A 22,379-nucleotide genomic window follows, 5' to 3' on the forward strand; every position below is an offset into this window, starting at 1 on the left:
GAAATGAACAAGCGTATTTGTCCATGATTATAAAGACCAATTGTTTAGGCTTTCTCTAAGTGTGGATTATAGAGAAAATAATCTATCTCTCTCTTTTTTGCTACTTACAAATCTAACTTATTAACTCTCATACTTATTTTATATAAATGGTACATACAGAAAGGAGCATTATTTAAAAGAACACAAACATCTAAGTAAAACTAAAGTATTTGTTAGTAGTAATTTCTTTAGATTCATCATATATATACACAAACATGCATACACACACAGAGAGAGACACACAAAATTTACAAGCAGTCAAACCTAAGTAAATGCTATAAACAATTTCAGAAATTCTTAGACTTGGTTTTGGGAGAAAAACTAATACAACCAAGCACAGTGGATAGGAGGATTCCAGCCTCAGAAAATCTGTAACCTAACTCAAAGTGGCTTAAATGATAAGCAAATTAATCTCACATAAAAAGAATTTCTGACACTAAAAAGGCTAATTCAATAGCTCAAAGGACACAATGGCACAAGGACCTACCTACTTTGACCTTTCCAGTCTACCACTGAATCACTGGACCACAGTTTTTGAAATGTTGACTTAGCTTCTCTCATGCCTGCCATATGGTTGGAGCATTGTCAGGTATCATATCCAGACCACTGTCCACAGAAAAAAGAGACTGTGTTTTCCAGTGTTTTATTAGTACTAAAGAAATTGTTCTCAGAAGTCTCCAGAAGACTCTCTCCCATGATCATTGGCTAAAACTGATGAGTAAAGTGACAAGTGAATCCGATAATTACTATTATAATCTTAGTCGAATCAGTGTCTACATCATGAAGGTAAGGATGGGATGGCTTGTTAAGAAGAATGTGACAATGCAAAGGAAAGGCAAATATTTTTAAAAATAAGTATCTTCCATATAACTGTATTAGTTGGTTTTCATGCTGCTGACAAAGACATACCCAAGACTGAGCAATTTACAAAAGAAAGCGGCTTAACTGGATTTACAGTTCCATGTGGCTGGGGAAGCCTCACAATCATGGCAGAAGGCAAGGAGAAACAAGTCCCATCTTACAAGGATGGCAGCAGGCAAAGAGAGAATGATAGCCAAGCAAAACAAGTTTCCCCTTATCAAACCATCAGCTCTCGTGAGACTTACTCACTACCACGAGAAGAGTATGGGGGAAACTGCCCCCATGATTCAATTATCTCCCACAAGGTCCCTCCCACAACACATGGGAATTATGGGAGTACAACTGAAGATAAAATTTGGGTGGGGAAACAGAGCCAAAATATATTATTCTGCCCTAGCCCCTCCCAAATCTCATAACTTCACATTTCAAAACCAATCATGCCTTCCTGACAGTCCCCTTAAGTCTCAAATTATTTCAACATTAACTCAAAAGTGCACAGTCCAAAGCCTCATCCAAGACAAAGCAAGTCCTTTCCACCTATGAGCCTGTAAAATCAAAAGCAAGTTAGTTACTTCCTAGATATAATGGGTATACAGGAATTAGGTAAATGCTGCATTCCAAATGGGAGAAATTGGCCAAAACAAAGAGGCAACAGGTCCCATGGAAGTCCAAAATCCACCAGGGTAGTCAAATCTTAAACTTCCAAACTAATATCCTTTGACTTCATGTCTCACATCCAGGTCACGCTAATGCAAGAGGTAGCCTCCCATGGTCTTAGGCAGCTCTGCCTCTGTGGCTTTGAAGGGTACAGCCTCCCTCCCAACTGCTTTCACAGGCTAGTGTTGAGTGTCTGCCCCTTTTCCAGGCGCATGGTACAAGTCATCAGTGGATCTACCATTCTGGCCTCTGGAAGACAGCAGCCCTCTTCTTACAGCTCCACTAGGCAGTGCCCCAGTAGGGACTCTGTGAGGACTCCAACTCCACATTTCCCTTCTGCACTATGCTAGCAGAGGTTGCATGAAAGCCCCACCCCTGCAACAAACTTCTGCCTGGACATCAGACATTTTCATACATCTTCTGAAATCTAGGTGGAGGTTCCTGAACCTCAGTTCTTGACTTCTGAGTACCCACAGGCTCAATACCACATGGAAGCTGCCAAGACTTGGGGCTTGCATCCTCTGAAGCCAAAAATCTGAGTTCTATGTTGACCCATTTCAGCCATAACTAGAGTGGCTGGGATGCAGGGCACCAAATCCCTAGGCTGCACACAGCTCAGGAACCCAAGGCCTGGCCCATGAAACTACTTTTTCCTCCTAAGCCTCCAGATCTGATGGAAGGGGCTGCCTGAAGACCTCTGATGTGTTCTGGAGACATTTTCCCAGGATTAACATTTGACTCCTCATTATTTCTGCAACTTTATTGGTTTATAATTTAATTCTCCTTTTTGTCAGTCATTCATGCATACCCTCATTCAATACATATTATTACCTATAATATTATAGGCACTGGGAAGATAGCAGTAAAGCATGCAGTACAGAACCCATGCCTTCATAGAGCTTGCATTCTATCACAGATTCCACTGGGGGAAAACAGAATAAATAAAATAAATAAGTAAAATATAAATTATTTCAGGTAAGTGTTCCTGATAAAAGCAGGAAATGGTAACAGAAAGAGTAGAGTGGTAGTTGCCTTTTTAAATAGGGTAGTCATAGCAGGATGTATTGAAAAAGTGACATTTAGGCAAAAATTTGAAAGAACTAAACTTTGAGGATATTTTTAAGGAAAGCATTAAAGGCAGAGGAAATGGCCAAAGTAAAGACACTGTGCTGGGAAGTTATCTGGTGTCTTCAAGCCACAAGAAGACACCTCATTGTAGATGAAGCAATGTGAGCAAGGGAGAAAAAGTGAGTTTGGGGATCAGAGTGATAGGGAGTGGGAGATAAGTGTAGGGACTTGTAAAATATAATTAAAAAATTCATAATTTACTGAGAGAAATGGGTAGCAGTGTTTTGAGCAGAGGAATGATAGGAAAAGATTTCTATTTTGACAGGATATTCTGCTTGCTGGGTGGAGGTGGGGATGGATTTGGTCAGGGTTGGGGAAATCTATAAGGGACAAAGCAGAACCAGTTTAAGAAACTATTACGATTTTAAAAGGTATTGGTGGCTTGGGCCAGGGTAATAAATACTGGTGAGAAATGGTCAGATTTTAGGTATATTTTGCAGATGGAGCCTGTAGTATGTGCTGACTGATTACAATGTACAAGTGAAAAAGTCTGTTCTTTCCTCCTTTTTTCTACAATTACTTTATCTTAAAACTCTCTGTATTAGTTACCATTTTCCATAAACATCTTTAATATTTTCCATCTTCCTTGATCTCTTGACTGACTTGTACAGAATGTCTTCAGTTTGTATTTATTATTAAAAACAAAACAAATAATAGCAAAGCCCATTGGATATTTGATAATCCCTAAAGTTACAATTTCATTTTGTTCATTTATTCATGGAGGTATTCCCTCAGAAAATGTTGGTTGAGGGCTTATATAATGCAGACACTACGTTTAAGGTTATTCACGTGGTCATTTTTCTTTAAGTCTCTGGATTTCCATGTTTTTGCCCAAGCTTAGTCTTAAAACTCTGCCATATTTACTGTAATTTTGGTATGAAAATCCCTTATAGGATTTTCTATAACATTCATAGCGACTTGTCATACGACTATAGTTCAAATGTCTCTCACTCAATAACTTTTACTATTTTTTGCACTTTCTTGGCCAAAAAGGCTCTTCCTCCCATATCGTTTTTCTCTGCTCATACCATACTTCTATTCTAAATAATAGAAAGTAGTTGAGGAAAGAGAGAGTTTAAATTTGCTTTGTAAATGGGATGCATCTATATTGGTTTAAATGAGAGGCTTTCTTGAAGAACACACTCCTACCCACTTACTCCCCAGCCTTACCCTCCTGCCTCATTATTGTCCATTCCATATTGAGTTACTAAAATTTACACAAAAGATATATGTGAAATATGCAACATTTTCCAACCCCCTTTCACAGACTTCTTAGAGTAATCATGCTGTGTTTTTTCTATGAATAGTTCAAAGCATTATAGCATAAAGTAAAATAGGTATACTGTGGTTTCTACACATATAAGAAAATATCTCCCTGTGGTTTTCACTAAGCTGAATGACAACTAGCTTAGGAATGGAAAACGAGCTTAAGTCAGCACAATGCTCCTTCAAGGGGTAGACTGTGGAGCATAGTAGATGTCAGTGTGAGAGAGAAAGTGGTAAAAGAAAATTATTTTTTAAGACAATTTTATCTAGTGGAAAGAACAAAACCTAGAGCAGGATAAGCCTATGACAAAATTGGAGTAAGGGAAGTGTGCCTCGGGTGCCTTTAGCTTTCTCATTTACTGTGTTTTTTCCCCTCCATTCTTGAACTCTCTAGGAAGCTTAGGCTCTTTCCTCACTCATTTTTAACCAAATACGCTCAGAGAGTCTGCAATATCTATCAGAAAACATGTCTCGAAATATGCAATGGGATATTTATTCACAATAGCATTTGCATCGTGAGTGTCCTCACTCGTAGAGAATGGAAAACATTTGCTCCTCGGCATCAGGGAAAGATGAGGGAAGAATTCATCAATGAAACCTTCCTAGCGTCTCATAGATTGTAGTACATTTGTAAATTTGACTTCTATATATTGCTCTTTGCTTCATCCACTGACCTTTTCCTTCTAAACCATATAGAGGCCCTGTCTATAATTCCTATTTAATGATAAACCTCCCTTCTTATTCAACCTCTATCACTAAACACTCCATTATTATTGTTTTCTTAAACTGAAACCAGTTCCCTCCAAAGGACATTTCTACCCCTGTATCTCTCTCAAGTAAACTTACTTATTCTTCTATATCATGTGTTTCACAGGACACAGAGATGGAGGTCAGCAACTCAACGCTGCTTCCAGACATATTTCACACCCTTACATACAAAAATGTGAAAATTAAAATTGATTCAATTGAGACTCATGGAATGTAGTTATCCCTCTGTCCTTTAGCTTCATTTATAACTACTATTTACTGTCAACTTCTGGGTAAAGTATTGTCCATCCCAAGCCCCGCTATCGTTCTGAGTGAATTTAGTGTTTGTATAAAGGACAGATGAGTACCAAACTTCTTTTTTCCCCCAGTTCTAACACATTTTAATGTTCCTATTACTGGGCCCTTACTCAGACTTGATCAGCCTCACATAAGGCATCGTTATTTCCAATATCAAAATCTCTCCTTTTCTGCCAGCTTCAGGCATAATTCTCCATCTATCTGCTATTTCACCTAATATACACATATATTGTTTAAACTTGTTTATTTTCTTCTAGTCTTTCACTTCATTCTGCACTCATTTATGCATTCTGAATCACATAGCCAATACAGAAATTTCAGTAATCCAATATTCAGTAGATATTGGTAGGAAAGAGGAATTGAGGTGAAGAAATGAAATTTTTGATCCAAATAATAATGGAAAATTACATTTACTATCCAATCCTAAGTTATTCTTACCTAGATATCTTTTAGATTTACCAGACGAACATGAGCTCTTGTAGAACTGATTACAGAGGAGCTAGAACTTCCTTGACAAAGAAGGTACAAGAAGAACAACAACAAAAATCTTTAGAGAAGATAACCAAATCTTACTTCAGAATAAGACATTCTGACGTTTATTAAATCTATTGTGAGAGTTTTTCATGCCAAGCTTCTGGCCTATAAACTAAAGTGTCAAAGCTGTATTGAGCATAAATCTAGAAATCTAGAGTTTATAAGAAGACTTATAAGTTTATAAGATTGAAGAACCTTGAACTCCATGTTTGGCACATAAAAGGCACTCAGCAAATTTTTTTTTCAGTAAATGTTTTAAGGGAATACTTACATTAATAGTGTTATAAAAGTTTTTGGACAGGTAGAATGAGCATGGCTATTCACCTCTTCTTTCCACAGTCTACATAGTTTTCCTGTTCTGAGTCTTTTCAACTATTCTCTCTTTTTTTTTTTTTTTTTGAGACGGAGTCTCGCTCTGTCGCCCAGGCTGGAGTGCAGTGGCCGGATCTCGGCTCACTGCAAGCTCCGCCTCCCGGGTTTATGCCATTCTCCTGCCTCAGCCTCCGGAGTAGCTGGGACTACAGGCGCCCGCCACCTCGCCCGGCTAGTTTTTTTGTATTTTTTAGTAGAGACGGGGTTTCACCGTGTTAGCCAGGATGGTCTCGATCTCCTGACCTCGTGATCCGCCCGTCTCGGCCTCCCAAAGTGCTGGGATTACAGGCTTGAGCCACCGCGCCCGGCCAACTATTCTCATTGTATTTGTAACCATCAGTACGCTGAGAGCTCCCCTGTGTATAACAATCCTCTAACCTCCAAATGTTTATATTCATGTGTCTACTGAATATGTCCACTTGGATGTCCCACCAGTATATCAAATCAAATATTCCAAAATGAAGTTTTTTATTTCCTTCCCCAAATATACTCCTTCTCTTGTATTTCCTTAACTCAGTTAATTGCACTATCCAACACAGTAACTGGGGTAGCATTCTATACTTCTCCCAATTATACTCATCATCCAATAAATCCTACTCATTTTTGCCTCCTAAATAGTCTTGAAACGGCACTCTATTTTTCATCTGCATTATCACTACCCTAAGCATTAGCTTATCATCTCTCACATGCATAATTGTAGTAGTATTTCTCTATCTCTAGTTTTGTTCCTTCAAGTCCATTGCATTTTATCTAAATGTCAACTCTGATCCTGTTTTATCTAGCGTAAAGATTCCACAATGACATCTCATAATCAACTAGTAAATTCATCATTTTTATGTACTTCTCCATCTGCTTTCCCGCTTGACCTCCTCTTATTTTATACTTCTTACAATAAAAATTACTAAACAGTGTTTCCCAGTATACACCATGCTGCTAAACCTCTCTACATGTTTGCACTTGATTTTCTCTCCTATGCCTAACTCATCTTTTCACGGTGCATGTCTACTCAATTTTTCAGATTTGTCTTACATATCATATCTCACTAAAGTGTTCTCTGCCAATCTAGTATGGGTTAAGTAGCCCTTCTTGTATTTGTTTCTATAATAAAACTTCTTACACTCTTTGGAAATTATCTGTTTACATTTCATCTTCTCAATCAAGACTGTGACCTTATCAGTGACATAGTCACCCATGTGCTCCTTATCACAGTGCCCAGCACATGGACTATTCAGTAAATGGTTTTGAATGATGTAAACTAAACCTGAATGGTACAAACATAGGGACCTAAGTGAAGTAACAAAATTTAAAGTCCTCTCACTAGATCCTCTACTGCTTGTGCTTGATAATTCTGCTACTTATTTGCAAAACAGGGTCAAGAAGAGAAAAGCTAAATAATAAACTTTTATAATTTTGTTTTTAAACATAGTAACGTTGTCACTTAGAGGAAAAAATAATGGAAATAGCATGAGCTTTAGAATCAGAGAAACCTGATTTTTAACCTTGGGCTCCCTGCTCTTAAACCACATGATGTTGGGCTTACTGACACTGATCCTCAGTGTCGGCCTCTTCAGAATGAGAATAATAGCAGCTGCTTTGTACATTTGTTTTAATAATTTACAATAGTGTACAGCAAAGAGCCTGACATGCTCGATATTTTGTCATTATTACTTTTTATTATAACTTTGAATATAACTATAGTAAATTAAACATTTCATTTGAAAAGTGAGTTAATACTTGCAAAGCACTTAAAACAGTGCCTCACAAGTATGAGTGTATGTGTTTTAGTGTCTGATATATAAATGTATCATGTAAAAGAAATGAAATTTTAAAATTGATATTTCATGAGCTGTAAATTCTGAAAAGCTTAAACTATTTTTCATTGACAATTCCATACTTCTAAAATAAACTCAACTGGAAAAAAAATGTTGAGTTTTTAAACTCAACAGTTGAGACTATTAAAGCTATTAGTAACTTTGAGCGGCAAATTACTGGTAAATGCGATAAGGAGTAAGTGAATGAATGAATAAAAACGTGGTCTATTTAAATATCTGGTGAATATAATTACAGGTCCAGACAGGCAAGAAGGGTCCTATCTGAAAGCAATGATGAGTTTTCCATTCTGCATTAATGCCATTTTCAGCTTGCATTGAATATAAAAACTGCTTGAAAGTTCCAAAGAGTCTAAGATATTGCTCACATTTTAAAAATGAGTTTTGTTATTATTGTTTGTTTTGAAATTTTCATTTTTATATGCCAGTGAAAGTTTTTACCAAAAGCAGTTAGGTTTTTTGTTTTTTGTCATTTCTATTGTTTTTCTAAACTTTTAGGTTCAGGGGTGTATGTGCAGGTTTGTTTTATAGGTAAGTCGTGTGTCACGGGGGTATAATGTACAGATTATTTCATCACCCGGGTAATAAGAATAGTACCTGGTAGGTAGTTTTTTGATCCTCACTCTCCTCCCACCTCCACCCTTAAGGAGGCCCCAGTGTCTATTTTTCCCTTTGTGTCCATACGTACTCAATGTTAAGCTCCCATTTATAAACGAAAACATGATGTACTTGGTTTTCTGTTTCTCCATTAGTTTGGTTAGGATAATGCCCTCCTGTGCTGTCCGTGTGTAAAGGACATGATCTCATTCCTTTTATGACTGCATAGTATTCTATGATGTATATGTACCATATTTTCTTTATCCAGTTTACCGTTGATGGGCATTTAGGTTGATTCCATGACTTTGTTATAGTGAATAGTGCTGCAGTGAATATACACATGGATGTGTCTTTATGGTAGAGAGATTTATATTCCTTTAGGTATTTGCCCAGTAATGGGATTTCTGGGTCAAATGGTAGTTCTGTTTTAAGTTCTTTGAGAAACTGCCAAGCTGATTTCCACAGTGGCTGAACTCATTTCCATTCCCACCAGCAGTGTGTAAGCATTCCTTTTCTTCACAGAGGTTAGAGTTTGATAGAATAGGATGCTTAGGATCCATTCCATATTTCATAAACAGAGGTCACCTGGCAGAGTGTGTGTGGTCATGAGAGAAAGAGAGAGAAGAGCTTATAAGCATGAAGCCTGTAGGTTTCTTAACTCATCTGTGAAATAATTAATGATTAATTCACAATTAGCCTAACAGAAGATATTCAAAAATATGTTAAGGATCCCTTTGTAAGGAACTGAATGACGACCAATGATTTATTATTCTATCAATATTCTTTTAATCTGAGCTGTAGAGCAGTATTTTGGTTGAACAATCCAATTCACAAATAAACACAAAATACTTTGCATTGAAACATGGAGCATCATTTGGCCATTGATACTTCTAAGGTATTTTCTTTGGTAAAATTAAGTCTACTAAATCTAGCTTGGTCTGATGATTTACCTCCTTTAACAAAGTTCAGAAGTTCTTTTCCTCTCTTTTTTATGCCTACATCTAAAGTTACTTGTGTACATATTTCTTCTTTCCTTCCTTCTCCTACTGTTATATAAGTTCTATCAGGTAGGGCCTGAAGATTACTTATCTTTACATCTGTAGTGCAAAGTCTATTACCTAGGATTTAATAAATGCTCAACTAATGTCCACTAAATAGGTAATCCATTAAATTCATTTTGCTTGATGTAATAAGCCATTTTTCTTCAAATACTAGATACTTTAAACATTTTAGAAGGGAAAATGTTAAGGGGAAGGCCTCTGCCCCAGGATCAATAATGATGCTGATTTGTTACATTTTGTTTTATTTTATACTACTTTTGAAACAGCAGGAAAATAAACTAAAAAGAATGTGACTGTACTGAGGTAAATAAGTCTTATAATCGTAACTCCCTTTATCATAGCCTATTGGATACCAGGAAGGTGGATGAAGTGGTATTGTACAGGCTCTAGCTTAGTGAAAAGGTGATAAAACCTTAAGAGCTTTGGGCCCCTGCAAGCTCCACTGGTGGTTATTCTCTACTGATGAGGCTTGTGACTTTCATGAAGTCAGTTAAGTAAATCTAGCTTCTTCATCTGGCAAATGGAAATAGCAATTATTTTTTAACAACCTCACAGATTCAAACCAATGAGTAACAGAGGTTATTTCTGTGAAATCATGTTAGCTCAAAAACCTGTCATTGAGGTACAAGAACTCATCTTGATGCAGCATGTAGAAGAGTAACGTTGGGAATCTCATCACTGATTTTAGATGAACTATCTGGTATCTTCAAAGGGTGGTGAACTGCCAGTTATAATACAAAAGCTGTTTGAGCCACACTCTAATAATGGAGGCATCCCAATACTGACAGTCAAACTTCTGCTTAATGGTTATAGAAACTTTTCATATCCAAAGAACATGTCTTCTCTCCTCTGTTATTACCAGTGTCTAACAACATCCAGAATGGTATCACTCAATGAGGGTTTGTTCAAGATAATAATTAGCTTAAAAACTTGATAATGGAAGGCAACACATTATAATGGCTAAAGTGTGGGCTCTAAACTTAGATTCCCTGTATTCAAAATCCAACCCAACCACTTACTTACTTAACTAATCTTTGATTCATTTGCTTAACCTCTATAATCTTAGGCTTCTTCATCAGTAAAATGGAAATAACAAAGCCTCTGGTCCAGGGCTGTTGACAGGATACAATTTAGGTAAAGTTCTAGGATAATGTCTGACACATGATAAGCACTGAATAGATTCTAATGTATTGATTGATATTCATCTTTTTCTAAGATGCTAGAAATTGCACACCTTTTACCATTCACTATTAAATGTGACACATTCACAGTTTAATAGTCAATGTGAAAGAATGGGTTACATGTGGTTTAACCAGAAAGGAACAGCGTCATCCCTGATGTTGTCCATATGCCATCACCTTCATCTAATAAGTATCACAGGTTGGTCATTGCATTGAGAAGCAGGAACCCCTGTTTTGACACAGGGTGACCATCTCCACAGTCACGGCCCTTCCTCAGCCTGGCAGTTAAGCACACAATCACGTCTTTCTGTTTGCTCCTGTCCTTGTTCATGCTTACCAGGTACAAAGACAGGAGACTGGCCCAGCACAAGTCGGAAATAGAGTGTTTCACCCCCAAAGGGAGTATGGGGAATGGTGGGAGAGCAACAATGAGCAGGTAAGCAAACTATGAGTGGCCTAAGGTGGTGTGAAATAAATGTATGCAAGCTAGAGGAACAGGTGGCTCCCTGGTCTGGGTCCTCACTCAACTGTGCAACCCATACAGTGTGTCCAACCTGGGCTACTACTGGTTTTCTGTGTGTGTTTGATTTGCAAAACCTATGACGTCCTCATGTGTAGTAATGGGAGCCTCCTGTCCCAGATGCTGCTGTTTCCCAGGGTTGTGCGCTTTGCATGTCTGAAGCCTTAGCTCACAGTCAGTCCTCCTCTGGAGACTTCAACTTATTGGTCAAATGGTTCTGGAGTTTGCAAAGTGGAAGAGATTGGAGGAAATTCATATTTCAGGGCTATCCAGTCACTTAATAAAATAAATGCAAAAGCTTAGAACTGGTTTTAAGGAAAGGACTACAATTGAGGGAAGCCTCCAGCCCCTAATCCTGGACAAGCCTGGAAATTAATATGACTTACTTTGAATGTAACATCATCTCACAGCCAAGGGCAAATGCCTTTCCAAACTAGTGGACTGTAGAGATAAGCGGCTTTTCTTGCACTGAAATCAGGAAAGCTAATCCTCCTCTAGCTACCATAGCTTTGCATCTCCTTTACTTCCTTGTGTTTGGTGATGAACATTCTCTGTTGCTGTGCTGTGCATGTTCCTTTATACTAGGCACTCCTGATTGAGTTGTACCTAGTAAACCGGAGTATTTGGAACTATAAGCATTAACTAAGCTGTGTTGCATGAAATAAACGTGCTTTATTGCATGGGACTTGGTTTTAAGAAAAGGGCCCTGGGGCCGGGCGCGGTGGCTGACGCCTGTAATCCCAGCACTTTGGGAGGCCGAGGTGGGAGGATCAGCTGAGGTCAGGAGCTTAAGAACAGCCTGGCCAACATGGTGAAACCCCGTCTCTACTAAATACACAAAAATTAGCCAGGCATGGTGGCACATGCTTGTAATTCTAGCTACTCAGGAGACTGAGTCCGGAGGACTGCTTGAACCCGGGAGGCGGAAGTTGCAGTGAGTCGATATCGCGCTATTGCACTCCTGCCTGGGCAACGAGAGTGAAAACTCTGTCTCAAAAAAAAAAAAAAAAAAAAAAAAAATGAAAGAAAGAAAAAAGTAAAAGAAAAAGAAAAAAGAAAAGGGCCCTAGAGACAAAGACAGTCAAGATTGACATTAAACAGTTCCAGAATGTTGAAGGAGCCTTGAGTTGAGGAGTCACTTGCCATGACTTAACTCTTCACTTCTAATTTGTTGTGACATTTCCCAATCCATCTGTGGTGTAGAGGTATGGAAGGAAAACTTTTGCATATCATCCTGGATTAGAGAAAAGGAAAAAATCCAATAAGTAGAGTGTGTGCATATGCGTGTGCATGTGCTGAGAGCAGAGCTTGAGACCTAACTACATAACAAAAAGATAATCTTGTTGAAATTTCACCACAAACATTGTGTTTGCTTCCTCAGTGGTGGGCTTCTTCCTATTTTCAAAATAATGACTAAATTTTTCCAAGGCCCACCATATTGCACAACTGCTGGAGGACTATTCACATTGCAGTCTATGAAGATGGTACCCAGAACTGTTCAGCATACAGTCTGAGCAATCATTCATAACAGCCCTGGCCAAGGGCTTGGCCAACTTTGTCTATGACTCTCAGAAACAACACAATGATAGTGTGTGTACATGTGTAGGCATATATGTGTGCACTTTGGTGTATCTGATGGTCATATGCCCACAATCCCTTTATACAGCTATCTTTGGATCTCAATGCATCTGCAAAATGAGTCTCATTTTGTGGGAGTGACTCAACAGAATGCTATTGGGGTTCCTATTTTCATTCCACTTAGATATAACAAAGTAGCATAATTCCTATCCTTGAAAATTAGGCAGACGGCACCATAGTAAGCCGGACAAGGTGAAAGTGACTTCACCAAATGAGTGCTCAAGGGCTCTTCCCAGAGTGCCATCTAATTTGAGGTCTAAAACTAGAGTTCCCAAACCTGGCAAACTTAGCTGACTATCAAACAGACTGAGGCAAAATATTGAGCAATACAACTTAGGAATCTGTCATGTCACAAGTTTCCTAGGTCATCTCAATGAAGCCAATGCATGAACTGATATTTTAGAGTAATCCATTCACGTAGGAGATGACATGGAGCTGTTTTTGGCAAGCATTTGGTCTCAATTATGCCATGCGATACTCTTAACAGTGTTTAGCCAATACTTGAGCTTTAGATATGATCATCCCAGAAATTAGATTTGTTCAAGACTGTCTTGATTGAGAATGAGGGGAAAGGGACTGAGAGGGTAGTGCACAGAGAGTAGGAGATCCCAGAAAAACACACCAGGCTTGCTTGGGTCAGGTCCAAATCTACAAAGGTAGTCACTTGATGAATCTCCAGCAAGAATGGTCTGAGTTTCTCTACAACAGCAAAATATCATTTAATTTTTGTTTCCTCACTTGTTTGGATATAGCTAAGGTAATTGAAAGACTTATTACATTGATATATCCTGGTGGAGCAGAGGGGAATAATGCATGCTACAATAAATACGATTGTGTTAGATCATCCACCTCAGCCACACAGATAAGCAGAGTTAATTGGGAACAAATGATCTTCCCTTCCTAATATCTCTTCCTTCACATTTCTTTAGCACCATATAAAAACTGACAGAGAGAGAGAGGAGAGAAAGAGAGAGAGAGAGAGAGAGGAGAGAGGAGAGAGAGAGGAGAGACCTGTCATGCTTAAGCTTTCCCTTAGGGAGTAGAAAAGGCCTAGAGATATGAGAGGCCAGAATTCACAAGGCCTTGGTATCTTTTTTTCCAACTTCACATTTGTTCACATACATACAGACACACATGCCTGCACACACATAATATTTATCCAGGAGAAATGTTTAAAATGAACATTAAGAAAAAAGATGTCAGAGAGGAGATAACTGTGATGGAAACAGTTCCTAAGTAAGGGGTTCGAGTAGTTTATCCAAATTTGCTTACTCAGGAATTGAATGGAAGGGCTGGAGAAAGGTTAACTCTATGTGCTTAAGACTTTTATAGGTACTTTCAGTGTCAACTAATAAGGCCTTTCTTTGTAATTCATCCCCACTCCACCCCCTATTGCTTCCAGGAGTCAAAGCCAAGCATCACATTTATTCTGCAAACATCTGGGACTCTTCTGTGGCCATGATTGAATAACTAGTTCCAGAGAGGGGTTAAGGGGAGCTCAAACAACCACAGAAAACCAAGAGTGTCACTGTGCATCTCATTTGCCTGTTTTCTATAATGAAGCTGTAGAATGGACAGTACTCCATGAATTCATGCCTAAGATGATTATCTCAGAGCCAAGTTGCCTGGTGGGGAAAGAAAGCAGTTCACAATGTTTACAGTTGAAGCAGAGCACAGCACTATTTTCTGATCTGTAACATTAGCAGGGCCTTAGACAGATGCTCCCTTACTTCTGCCCTCCTCCCTCAACCCTCATGCTGGGAAAGGAATGAGAATATAATATGTAACCATAGCACACTAGCTTCCCGAAATATACTGCTGTTTTCCCTTTATGTGAAGAGGTTTTTTTTATCTTTATGTCTGAATATAGTATAACTTGTCATCTTTTCATATTTTAACAGTGGACAGTCTAAGTGTGATTCAGAGCAAAATCCTCCTGATTGCAGGAGAAGTGAAAGAGAGTCCTAAACAGGGAGGTGGCTCTAAGAACTGAAATTATCTAAACCCTGTTACCATGTGAGTTCCTAGCAAGATGGTCCAGCCTCAGGAATGACTGAAACCTCAACACTGAATGTTATTATATTCTGTCTCAGCAGGGGCACGGCATTGGAGTACTTGGAATCTGCTTACTTGTTTTGTTTTGTTTTGTTTTGTTTTTTAAAAAAAGACAGAGTCTGCAGTGTCACCCTGGCTGGAGTGCAATGGTGCAATCTTGGCTCACTGCAACTTCTGCCTCCCAGGTTCAAGTGATTCTCCTGCCTCAGACTCCTGAGTAGCTGGGATTACAGGTGCCCGCCACCACACCTGGCTAATTTTTTGTATTTTTAGTAGAGACAGGGTTTCACTACGTTGGCCAGGCTGGTCTTGAACTCCTGACCTTGTGATCCACCCACCTAGGCCTCTCAAAATGCTGGGATTACAGGCATGAGCCACCACTCCTGGCTGGAATCTACTTTCTGATGTGCTCATGTTGTAGCCCATGTAGGAGACGTGAAGACATTCTGAGCCTCCTCCTCTCTCTTTGAGGAAGGGTTCCCTCAGTCAAATGAAATACACAGATCTCTAGTCCCACTCCAGTGCTGGAAAGAAGGAGGGTGGTGTGGGGTTTTCTTTGAACAAAAAGAGAATGATTATTATTACTCTTTTGTGATATAAGCTACGTAAACTATTAACTTTCAATCAATTGAGTCACTGATTTTCACCTGTGATATGCAGCATCTAATTTTAGTAGGTATAAATGTTTAATAAAGCCTTAGAGAATTTGGTAATAATCATGTCATAATAGTCCTTGTTAAATGAGTAGGACCTCAGATAGCCCCAAATATAATGTCTTGTGTTAGTATTGCCTTTCATTCATTCAATTATTTCTTCCTCCAGGTAAAGCTCATTTATTAAGCACCTATTATGAACCAAACACTCAAAAGACTCTAGAGATAAATGGATGACCAAGATACGACTAATGCCCTTGAAAATCTGGAGTCTATTGAGAAACAGTCAGAAAAACAGATAACTGCAATGTAATATAAAACCCCTGTAACACAGGAGAGTTTATGCCTCAGATTAAGTCCCCATTTCTTATCATACGCTATAGTTTATACCAGTACAAACAGAAGTAATAGAATAACACATAATAACAGATGTAACTTGAGTATTCAGAAAGTGTAAGGCATATAGTTATATAATTTAAAATCCATAGATAAGAGAAAGATTCTGCCTTTCCAGTACAGACAATAGAAGCCAGCTGGTTTTTGAGAATAGATTATAATTTCTATAATAATCTTCATTTTATTTATCTCCAAAGTCAATTCCATAGTAATAGTCTAACATATTCTAAAAAATAAGAAGAAGAAGAATTAGTAACATTGCTATGATTACCATGTATCACACACTATATATATTAAGTCCCTTCATGGAGGGTCTGCACTAAGTTCTCCCAAGAACATATAAAGAAGGTATAACTTTTTTCTTTCCATGCTACACACAGGAAAATGAGGATCAGGGAAATAAAATAACATGCATGGTAGAGCAATCTCATGAAAAATCTAAAATCAAAGGAGCTTCAATAAACTGGTTCTGGCATTAACCAGTGTGTGACCTCAAAGTGCCATTTCAACTCTTTAATCTCCATTTTCTATAAACTTCGGATTATAATATAGCACTTATCTTACTACGATGCTGTGAAAATCAAATGGAATTATATAACTACAGCACTTAGCATATTGTCTGACACACAATAGGCATTCAATAAATGTTAGCATGTGCTTTTACTATCCAAGACCACCCAGTTTAGAAAGGTTGTTTTTTATGTATTTACTATTTTGTCTTGTCTTTCTCTACCCTGCCACCACGGTTGTTTGCTCAAAAATCAATTCTGGAAAAGTAAGTAAAACACAATCTAATGATAACAAAAGAATAAATTCAATGATATAATTTCCCTGTTTTAAAATTCATGTTCTCCCATGTTTACCTATAAAAGCAGCCAACATTTATTGAGTACTTAGATACATGAGACACTGTGTCAAAGGCTTTATCTGCATGATTGCTCATTTAATCGTTTTTATTAAAAAAATGGTAAAGCCCATACTAGAGCCCAACTCAGTCTGATTCTGCAGTTCACACACTAAAATCACCATGTTATCAGCCACGCAGGAAAAAAAATACAAACTCATGTGGTCAGAATACAAGGTTCTTCATAAACTAACCCTAACCTAACTATGTGACCATTAGTCCTTCTGTTTCTGTACATATGTTCTCCTTTCCAGACATCCCAGATATCATACAATTCTCCAAACATGCTGACCATTTTCTACAACAGCACATCTTAAGACTTAATACATGCTGTGTTTCTATCTGGATTATCCTTCATTTCTCTTTCTATCCATCTTCTTCCAGGGAGAAGGAATTCCCATTCCTGCTCTACCAAGCAAACCTACTCGGGTTTCAAAACCCAACTCTAATGTCCATTCTTCCTTGATGTTTTTAAAAGTCTTAGTCTAGCTAAACTCTACCCAACTTCATAATTCTAACGTATTTTACCTTTGCATCTGATATTGTATACTATCGAGTCTTCTCATCAAACTTGAGGTTTTTAAGGCCACAAAACAAAAATGTATTGTTCACTTTTACATCTTCAGTACTCAACAGTGTGAGGAGTCTATTGATTCAATCAACCACTTAATAAAAGTGCCCGGATAATTTTTGTGTATGTGGGGAGTTTGGGGAAGTATAAAATAATCTCCACCCTAAAGGAAATGACAATCTTAATAAAGAAATAAAACCCACTCTGATGGAACCTGCAAGAGCAATAGTCTACATTAACATTTTAAATCTGTGGTACCAATAATAAGGCCAAGATTTGGATGGTGGTCAGGATTGGAGGGAAGCAGGAACGAAGTTGTGGCTAACAATAATGGAGTCAACACATCTGTACGTATGCCCTTCTTGGAAATTCTCAGTGAATAGTTACATAAAAAGTTGACAAATTCATCAGAAATTAGTTTAATTTGTTTAATTTATTTGACCCTGAAACCATTTATTCATGAACCATCTATTGTCATTCTTAGTTTCTATACCATTTGCCAATTAATTTTATAAAAAAATTAATCAAAAAACATAGCATGAAAATTATGTATGAGGAGTACCTTATAATAATCCTTGAAATCTTATTATAAGCATTTTCCCAGATAAATCCTTATAAGACCAGCAAAAACTAAAAGAATTAGCTAATGTTTGGTGACTGGAATCGAAATTTACTAGCCTTATTAAGTACCACAAATATTAACCAGATTTCTAATTATCTTTGCTTATTTTTCTGAAATAATCACTAACTACTCAGAGTATGTTCTATTTTTATATTAAATTGAACATATTCTACATTTATATTATTAAATTGAACAGTCTCTGTTCTTAGCCTGTAAAAAATGTAATACGTAAATGTAACAGGAATACTTGAATTCTATGTTTCTGCTCATCTCAGTTTCTGCTCAATTCTCTTCTTATCTAATACTCTTTTTACTGAATAAAAGGAGGAGCTGGTCAAAGCTTTGTGTGAGGCTGCTGTCCTTGCCTGTGAAACCATTTTGTAAATAGACATATATATGTACACACACATATCTATATGCACACATTTATGCACAAATGTATAGTTTTTGTAGATAATTCAGTAGTTATATACAATATATATGCATATATTTTATTTGAAACAATAGATTTGATAGCTTATAATTTTCTGTAAAAAAGGAAAAAGGAAATCAAAATCACTTCTAATGGAAAATGCCAAGCCAAAATGGGAACAGCCTGACATGTACTCATCAAGTACTAACTTGTATTCTCTAGAAAGGGAAGTGAATTTTAAGGGACACTTTCTACATTTAGTCTCACCTAAAGATATGGACAAAATCTTGGAATTGTGTCCAACTAATCTTATTGCCATATTCCCATTATGTATAATGGTAACATTGAAATGTAGACGCAAGTTACTCAGCAAAGCTGGTGCTCTGAAATTTTAAATTAATCATTTTTTCTAATCTCATGTTTAATGAGTTAGTTTGAATTGATTCTTCAACACAAACATTATTTATTATTAAGCATTTTTAAAAACTTTTTTTGCCACTGTGTCTCACATGCCTTGAAAGCATACTACACTTTTACACACACTGTCTTCCATTCTCCTACAATCAGTAGCTTATCAAAAATCTTGGCTTTACCAAGATGTTTATACCTTATATATTTTCGACTTTTATGCACACAAGTTCTTTGAATCTCTCTAATCCTCAATTTTGTAGTCAATTTGATAGCATGCATATAACAACACATATGCACAGATATTTTTGAAGATTAAAAGAATTTAAATGAGGGGATCAGAAACGTGTGTGTGTGTGTGTGTGTGTGTGTCTATACAGAAGCCAATATATTACAATTGTAAGAAAAAAGTAAACATTAATCAGGAATAGCTGTATGTTTGTGTACCCAATTAATTTCCTAAGAGTCCAGAGAAAGGAAAGATTTCTATTGTCTGTGAGGAACCAAGAAGATTGACACTAAGCAAAATAATGGTGTCCATGGTAGATTTAAATATAGTGCTCAGCATCCCAAGAATTCCACAGGAAATGGGACTAGAACTGACTGATATTAGTGACTTATATCTGTGGCATGTGCCCATTTTATCCAATTAAAAAAAAAACACACACAATAACCAAGAAACTTCCTTCTTAAACCAAGAGACTTCACCAGACAATAAACATATTGGTGGTGAATCTGCACCCAGGATTCAAGCCTCATAACTAATATACCCTTCATACATCAGATTTAAGTCACAAGCTTCAGCTGGGGTGATCTATGACAGAAAGGAATCTTTTGCCTAAACAGAAATTATTTTCCCAGAAACCATTCTAAACATCCTGGGACAACTTTTATCTTACAGTCCCTCAGGATTTATCTCAGCAATGTTGATGCAGAGCTTTAGAATTTATCAGGTTATTCTATGGGCAAAACCTGGGTCCTTGCCTTCTTGGATGCTCCACAAGGGTATGTCTTGTTAGCCCCTTGGTTCATGTGTGTATCTTGGCACTCAGCACAGAGACAATGGGAATGACTCTGGATTTGGCGTCTGATTTGGGGCACTGTCCTGCCATTTACTTTGACTTGGGCAACTTAGTTAAGTTCCATACGCCTCATTTCTCATATCTACAGTGAAGGTTAATAATACCTGTCTGTCTCAAACAATCAAGATCATATAGTTCACTTTATTTCACTAACACTCCTCTGCACTACTCTGTACCACACACCATATTAAGCACAGGAGATACATGTAGCATCTGCCCTTGGAATGCTCCAGGTTTAGTGTGGGAATAGACTTGTAAATAAGTAATTAAAAATACTATTTGATAAACACTACCCTAGACAGCTGTTATGAAGGTAAAATATGATGACATAGGTGAAAACACCTTGTGAGCTGAAAAGTTCTGTTAAAATGGAAACTATTATCATTCCAGGATTCTCCTCCTCTTTGCCACCAATCCCAATTCCATGTTTTATTCAAGGTTTAAATGAAGCTGAATTCCTCCACAAAGTCTTCCTGAATGCAGCAGCTTCTAGACACAAAACAGCTGTGTCTGCTTTTGTTCTCTATTTACTAGATTATAATTGAGCTTTATAGTAATTGTTGGAAAAATTGTTTCCTGTTTCGAAAAAAAAGTACAAAAATCCAAAATTCTTTCTAATCTTTGTTAAAGCATCTCAGCTAAGACCTAGAACTTAAATGTCAGAATGAAGAGCAGTTTAGTGGGATTTTTTATTTTTTAGTTGACACTTAATAATTGTACACTTTTATAGGATACAGAATGTTTCCTTACATGTATCCCAAGTGTAATAACAAAATCAGGGTAATTAGCATAGTGATGACCACAAACATTTATCATTTCTTTGTGTTGTGAACATTCAAAATCCTTTCTTCTAGCTTCTTGAAAATATACAATAAATTACAGTTAACTATATTCACCCTACAGTGCTGTAGAACACCAGAGCTCATTCCTCCTATCTAGCTATAATTTTGTATGACTTTACCAACTAATACCAGTTAGAGTAGTTTAGTTTTGAGGCTGAGTCCAAGTAACAGAATTGCGGATCAAAATAAATAGTTTGATTTGAGAAGGAAATATCTGTGATGACTCAACACAATTCCAATGCTTGGCACAAGCTCCCGTGTCATATTCTTCTTTGTTAAGGTGCTTGCTCTTTAGGAGGACTCAGGGGAAGTAGCAACTGTACTAGTACCATTAAGCACTTTAATAACCCACTGTGAAAGAACATGTAGCTTCTGAAAAGGCTTCCTGTTGCTGTTAAACCAAAGACTAGTTAAGAGAGGATTGAGTGATTCTCCTCCCACCAGGAATTTATTAGGAATTAAATGCCTGGTAAGAGAGATTATCTGGGAGAATTATCATGGAAACATGCAACCACTGCTACTTAAGAGAGAGGTGAAAATCCATGTCACTTAGGGCTGTTGGAGGAGTTTCATGGGATTAGGCATGTAGAATTACTTTCCTTTCCATATATGCAATACATGTATTAACTGAGATTCACTTATCCATGCTATTTTAACATCCCCAAGCTTTAAGGCCTCATTAATACCCACTTTATTTGCAAATCCTTCCTTGAACCTTCTTTCCTCAGTGAACAACTTTTTCTCTGAATTCTTCTAATCCTGATAAGAAAAACCCAAAAGTCTTTTTTTTTCCACAGCAGTTTTCATATCAGTACATTCCTTTCCATCTCACTTTTGTCACACTTGTGAATACCTTAACACTGTATTCCTGTATTGAATTATAAATTCCATAGACTTTTTTGATGGTCAAACTCTTTTTTCCCCTTATTAATGTTTCTTCCTAATGATGGTGTGCCATGGCAGAATACTGTAATAGCTGCAGATTTGAGTAGAGGAATAGAGAAACTGGGTGAAGTCACTGACATGACATTCAGAGCCTGCTTGAAAATGAATAAATTTGCTAAGTGTCTGATATGGAAGGGAAAAAGAGGAAAAATAAACCTCTGAGAATAAGGATAGAAAGTGCCATTTTGGCAGACCCAAAATGTAAACAAAAACTAATGAAACAAATAAACAAAAAACTTAATCTTGAAATAACATTTTTGATATGCTTTTTGTTTTTCAGAAATAAAGAACAAATAATTATAACAGAGAGAACATTAGATGACATCATATCACATTTTGCAAAAGGGTTAAATGGTGCCTGGAAGAGAGCAAGAAGTTACTTTTGGCCCCCTCCTCAGATGTGGCAGATCATATCATCTTGTCCCTTTCTCCTCCATTCTTCTTTCCCCCTCCTTTTCTAATGTCTAAAATATTCAGTGAGGGAAGGTGACGTGCCATAAATGGGTAAAGCAAAGTTTCCTTTCATTTTTCTTACTTCAGTCCCTAAGGACAAACATATAATACGGATGCTGAAAAAAAATCTCAGCCTAAATGATAAATACATCATCTTAGTTCAACTACATAGAAGATTTAATGTTAATGAATAACCCCTCGCATTTGCAGAAGGGCTGTGCTCTATAAAGTACCCTCATATGTATTATCCTTTTGTTTTTTCCCAGACATCATGCAAGGTGGGCAGGG

General features: G+C 37.3%; 1 protein-coding gene across 2 annotated transcripts in view; it reads left to right on the forward strand.

Annotated features, from left to right (window-relative positions):
* Window positions 1-22,379, forward strand: part of GRM5 (glutamate receptor, metabotropic 5) — a 588,169-nt gene that overhangs the window by 560,568 nt on the left and 5,222 nt on the right. Inside the window, exon 9 of one of the 2 annotated variants that reach the window (XM_011938475.1) lies at window positions 10,931-11,026. The exons of the other annotated variant lie outside the window; for it this stretch is intronic. Coding sequence (XP_011793865.1) covers window positions 10,931-11,026 — 96 coding nt within the window. The remainder of the gene's footprint in view (window positions 1-10,930; window positions 11,027-22,379) is intronic. 2 annotated transcript variants of the gene reach the window in all.

The sequence above is a fragment of the Colobus angolensis genome, unplaced genomic scaffold, assembly GCF_000951035.1.
Source record: "Colobus angolensis palliatus isolate OR3802 unplaced genomic scaffold, Cang.pa_1.0 Scaffold174, whole genome shotgun sequence".
Taxonomy (NCBI): Eukaryota; Metazoa; Chordata; class Mammalia; order Primates; family Cercopithecidae; genus Colobus; species Colobus angolensis.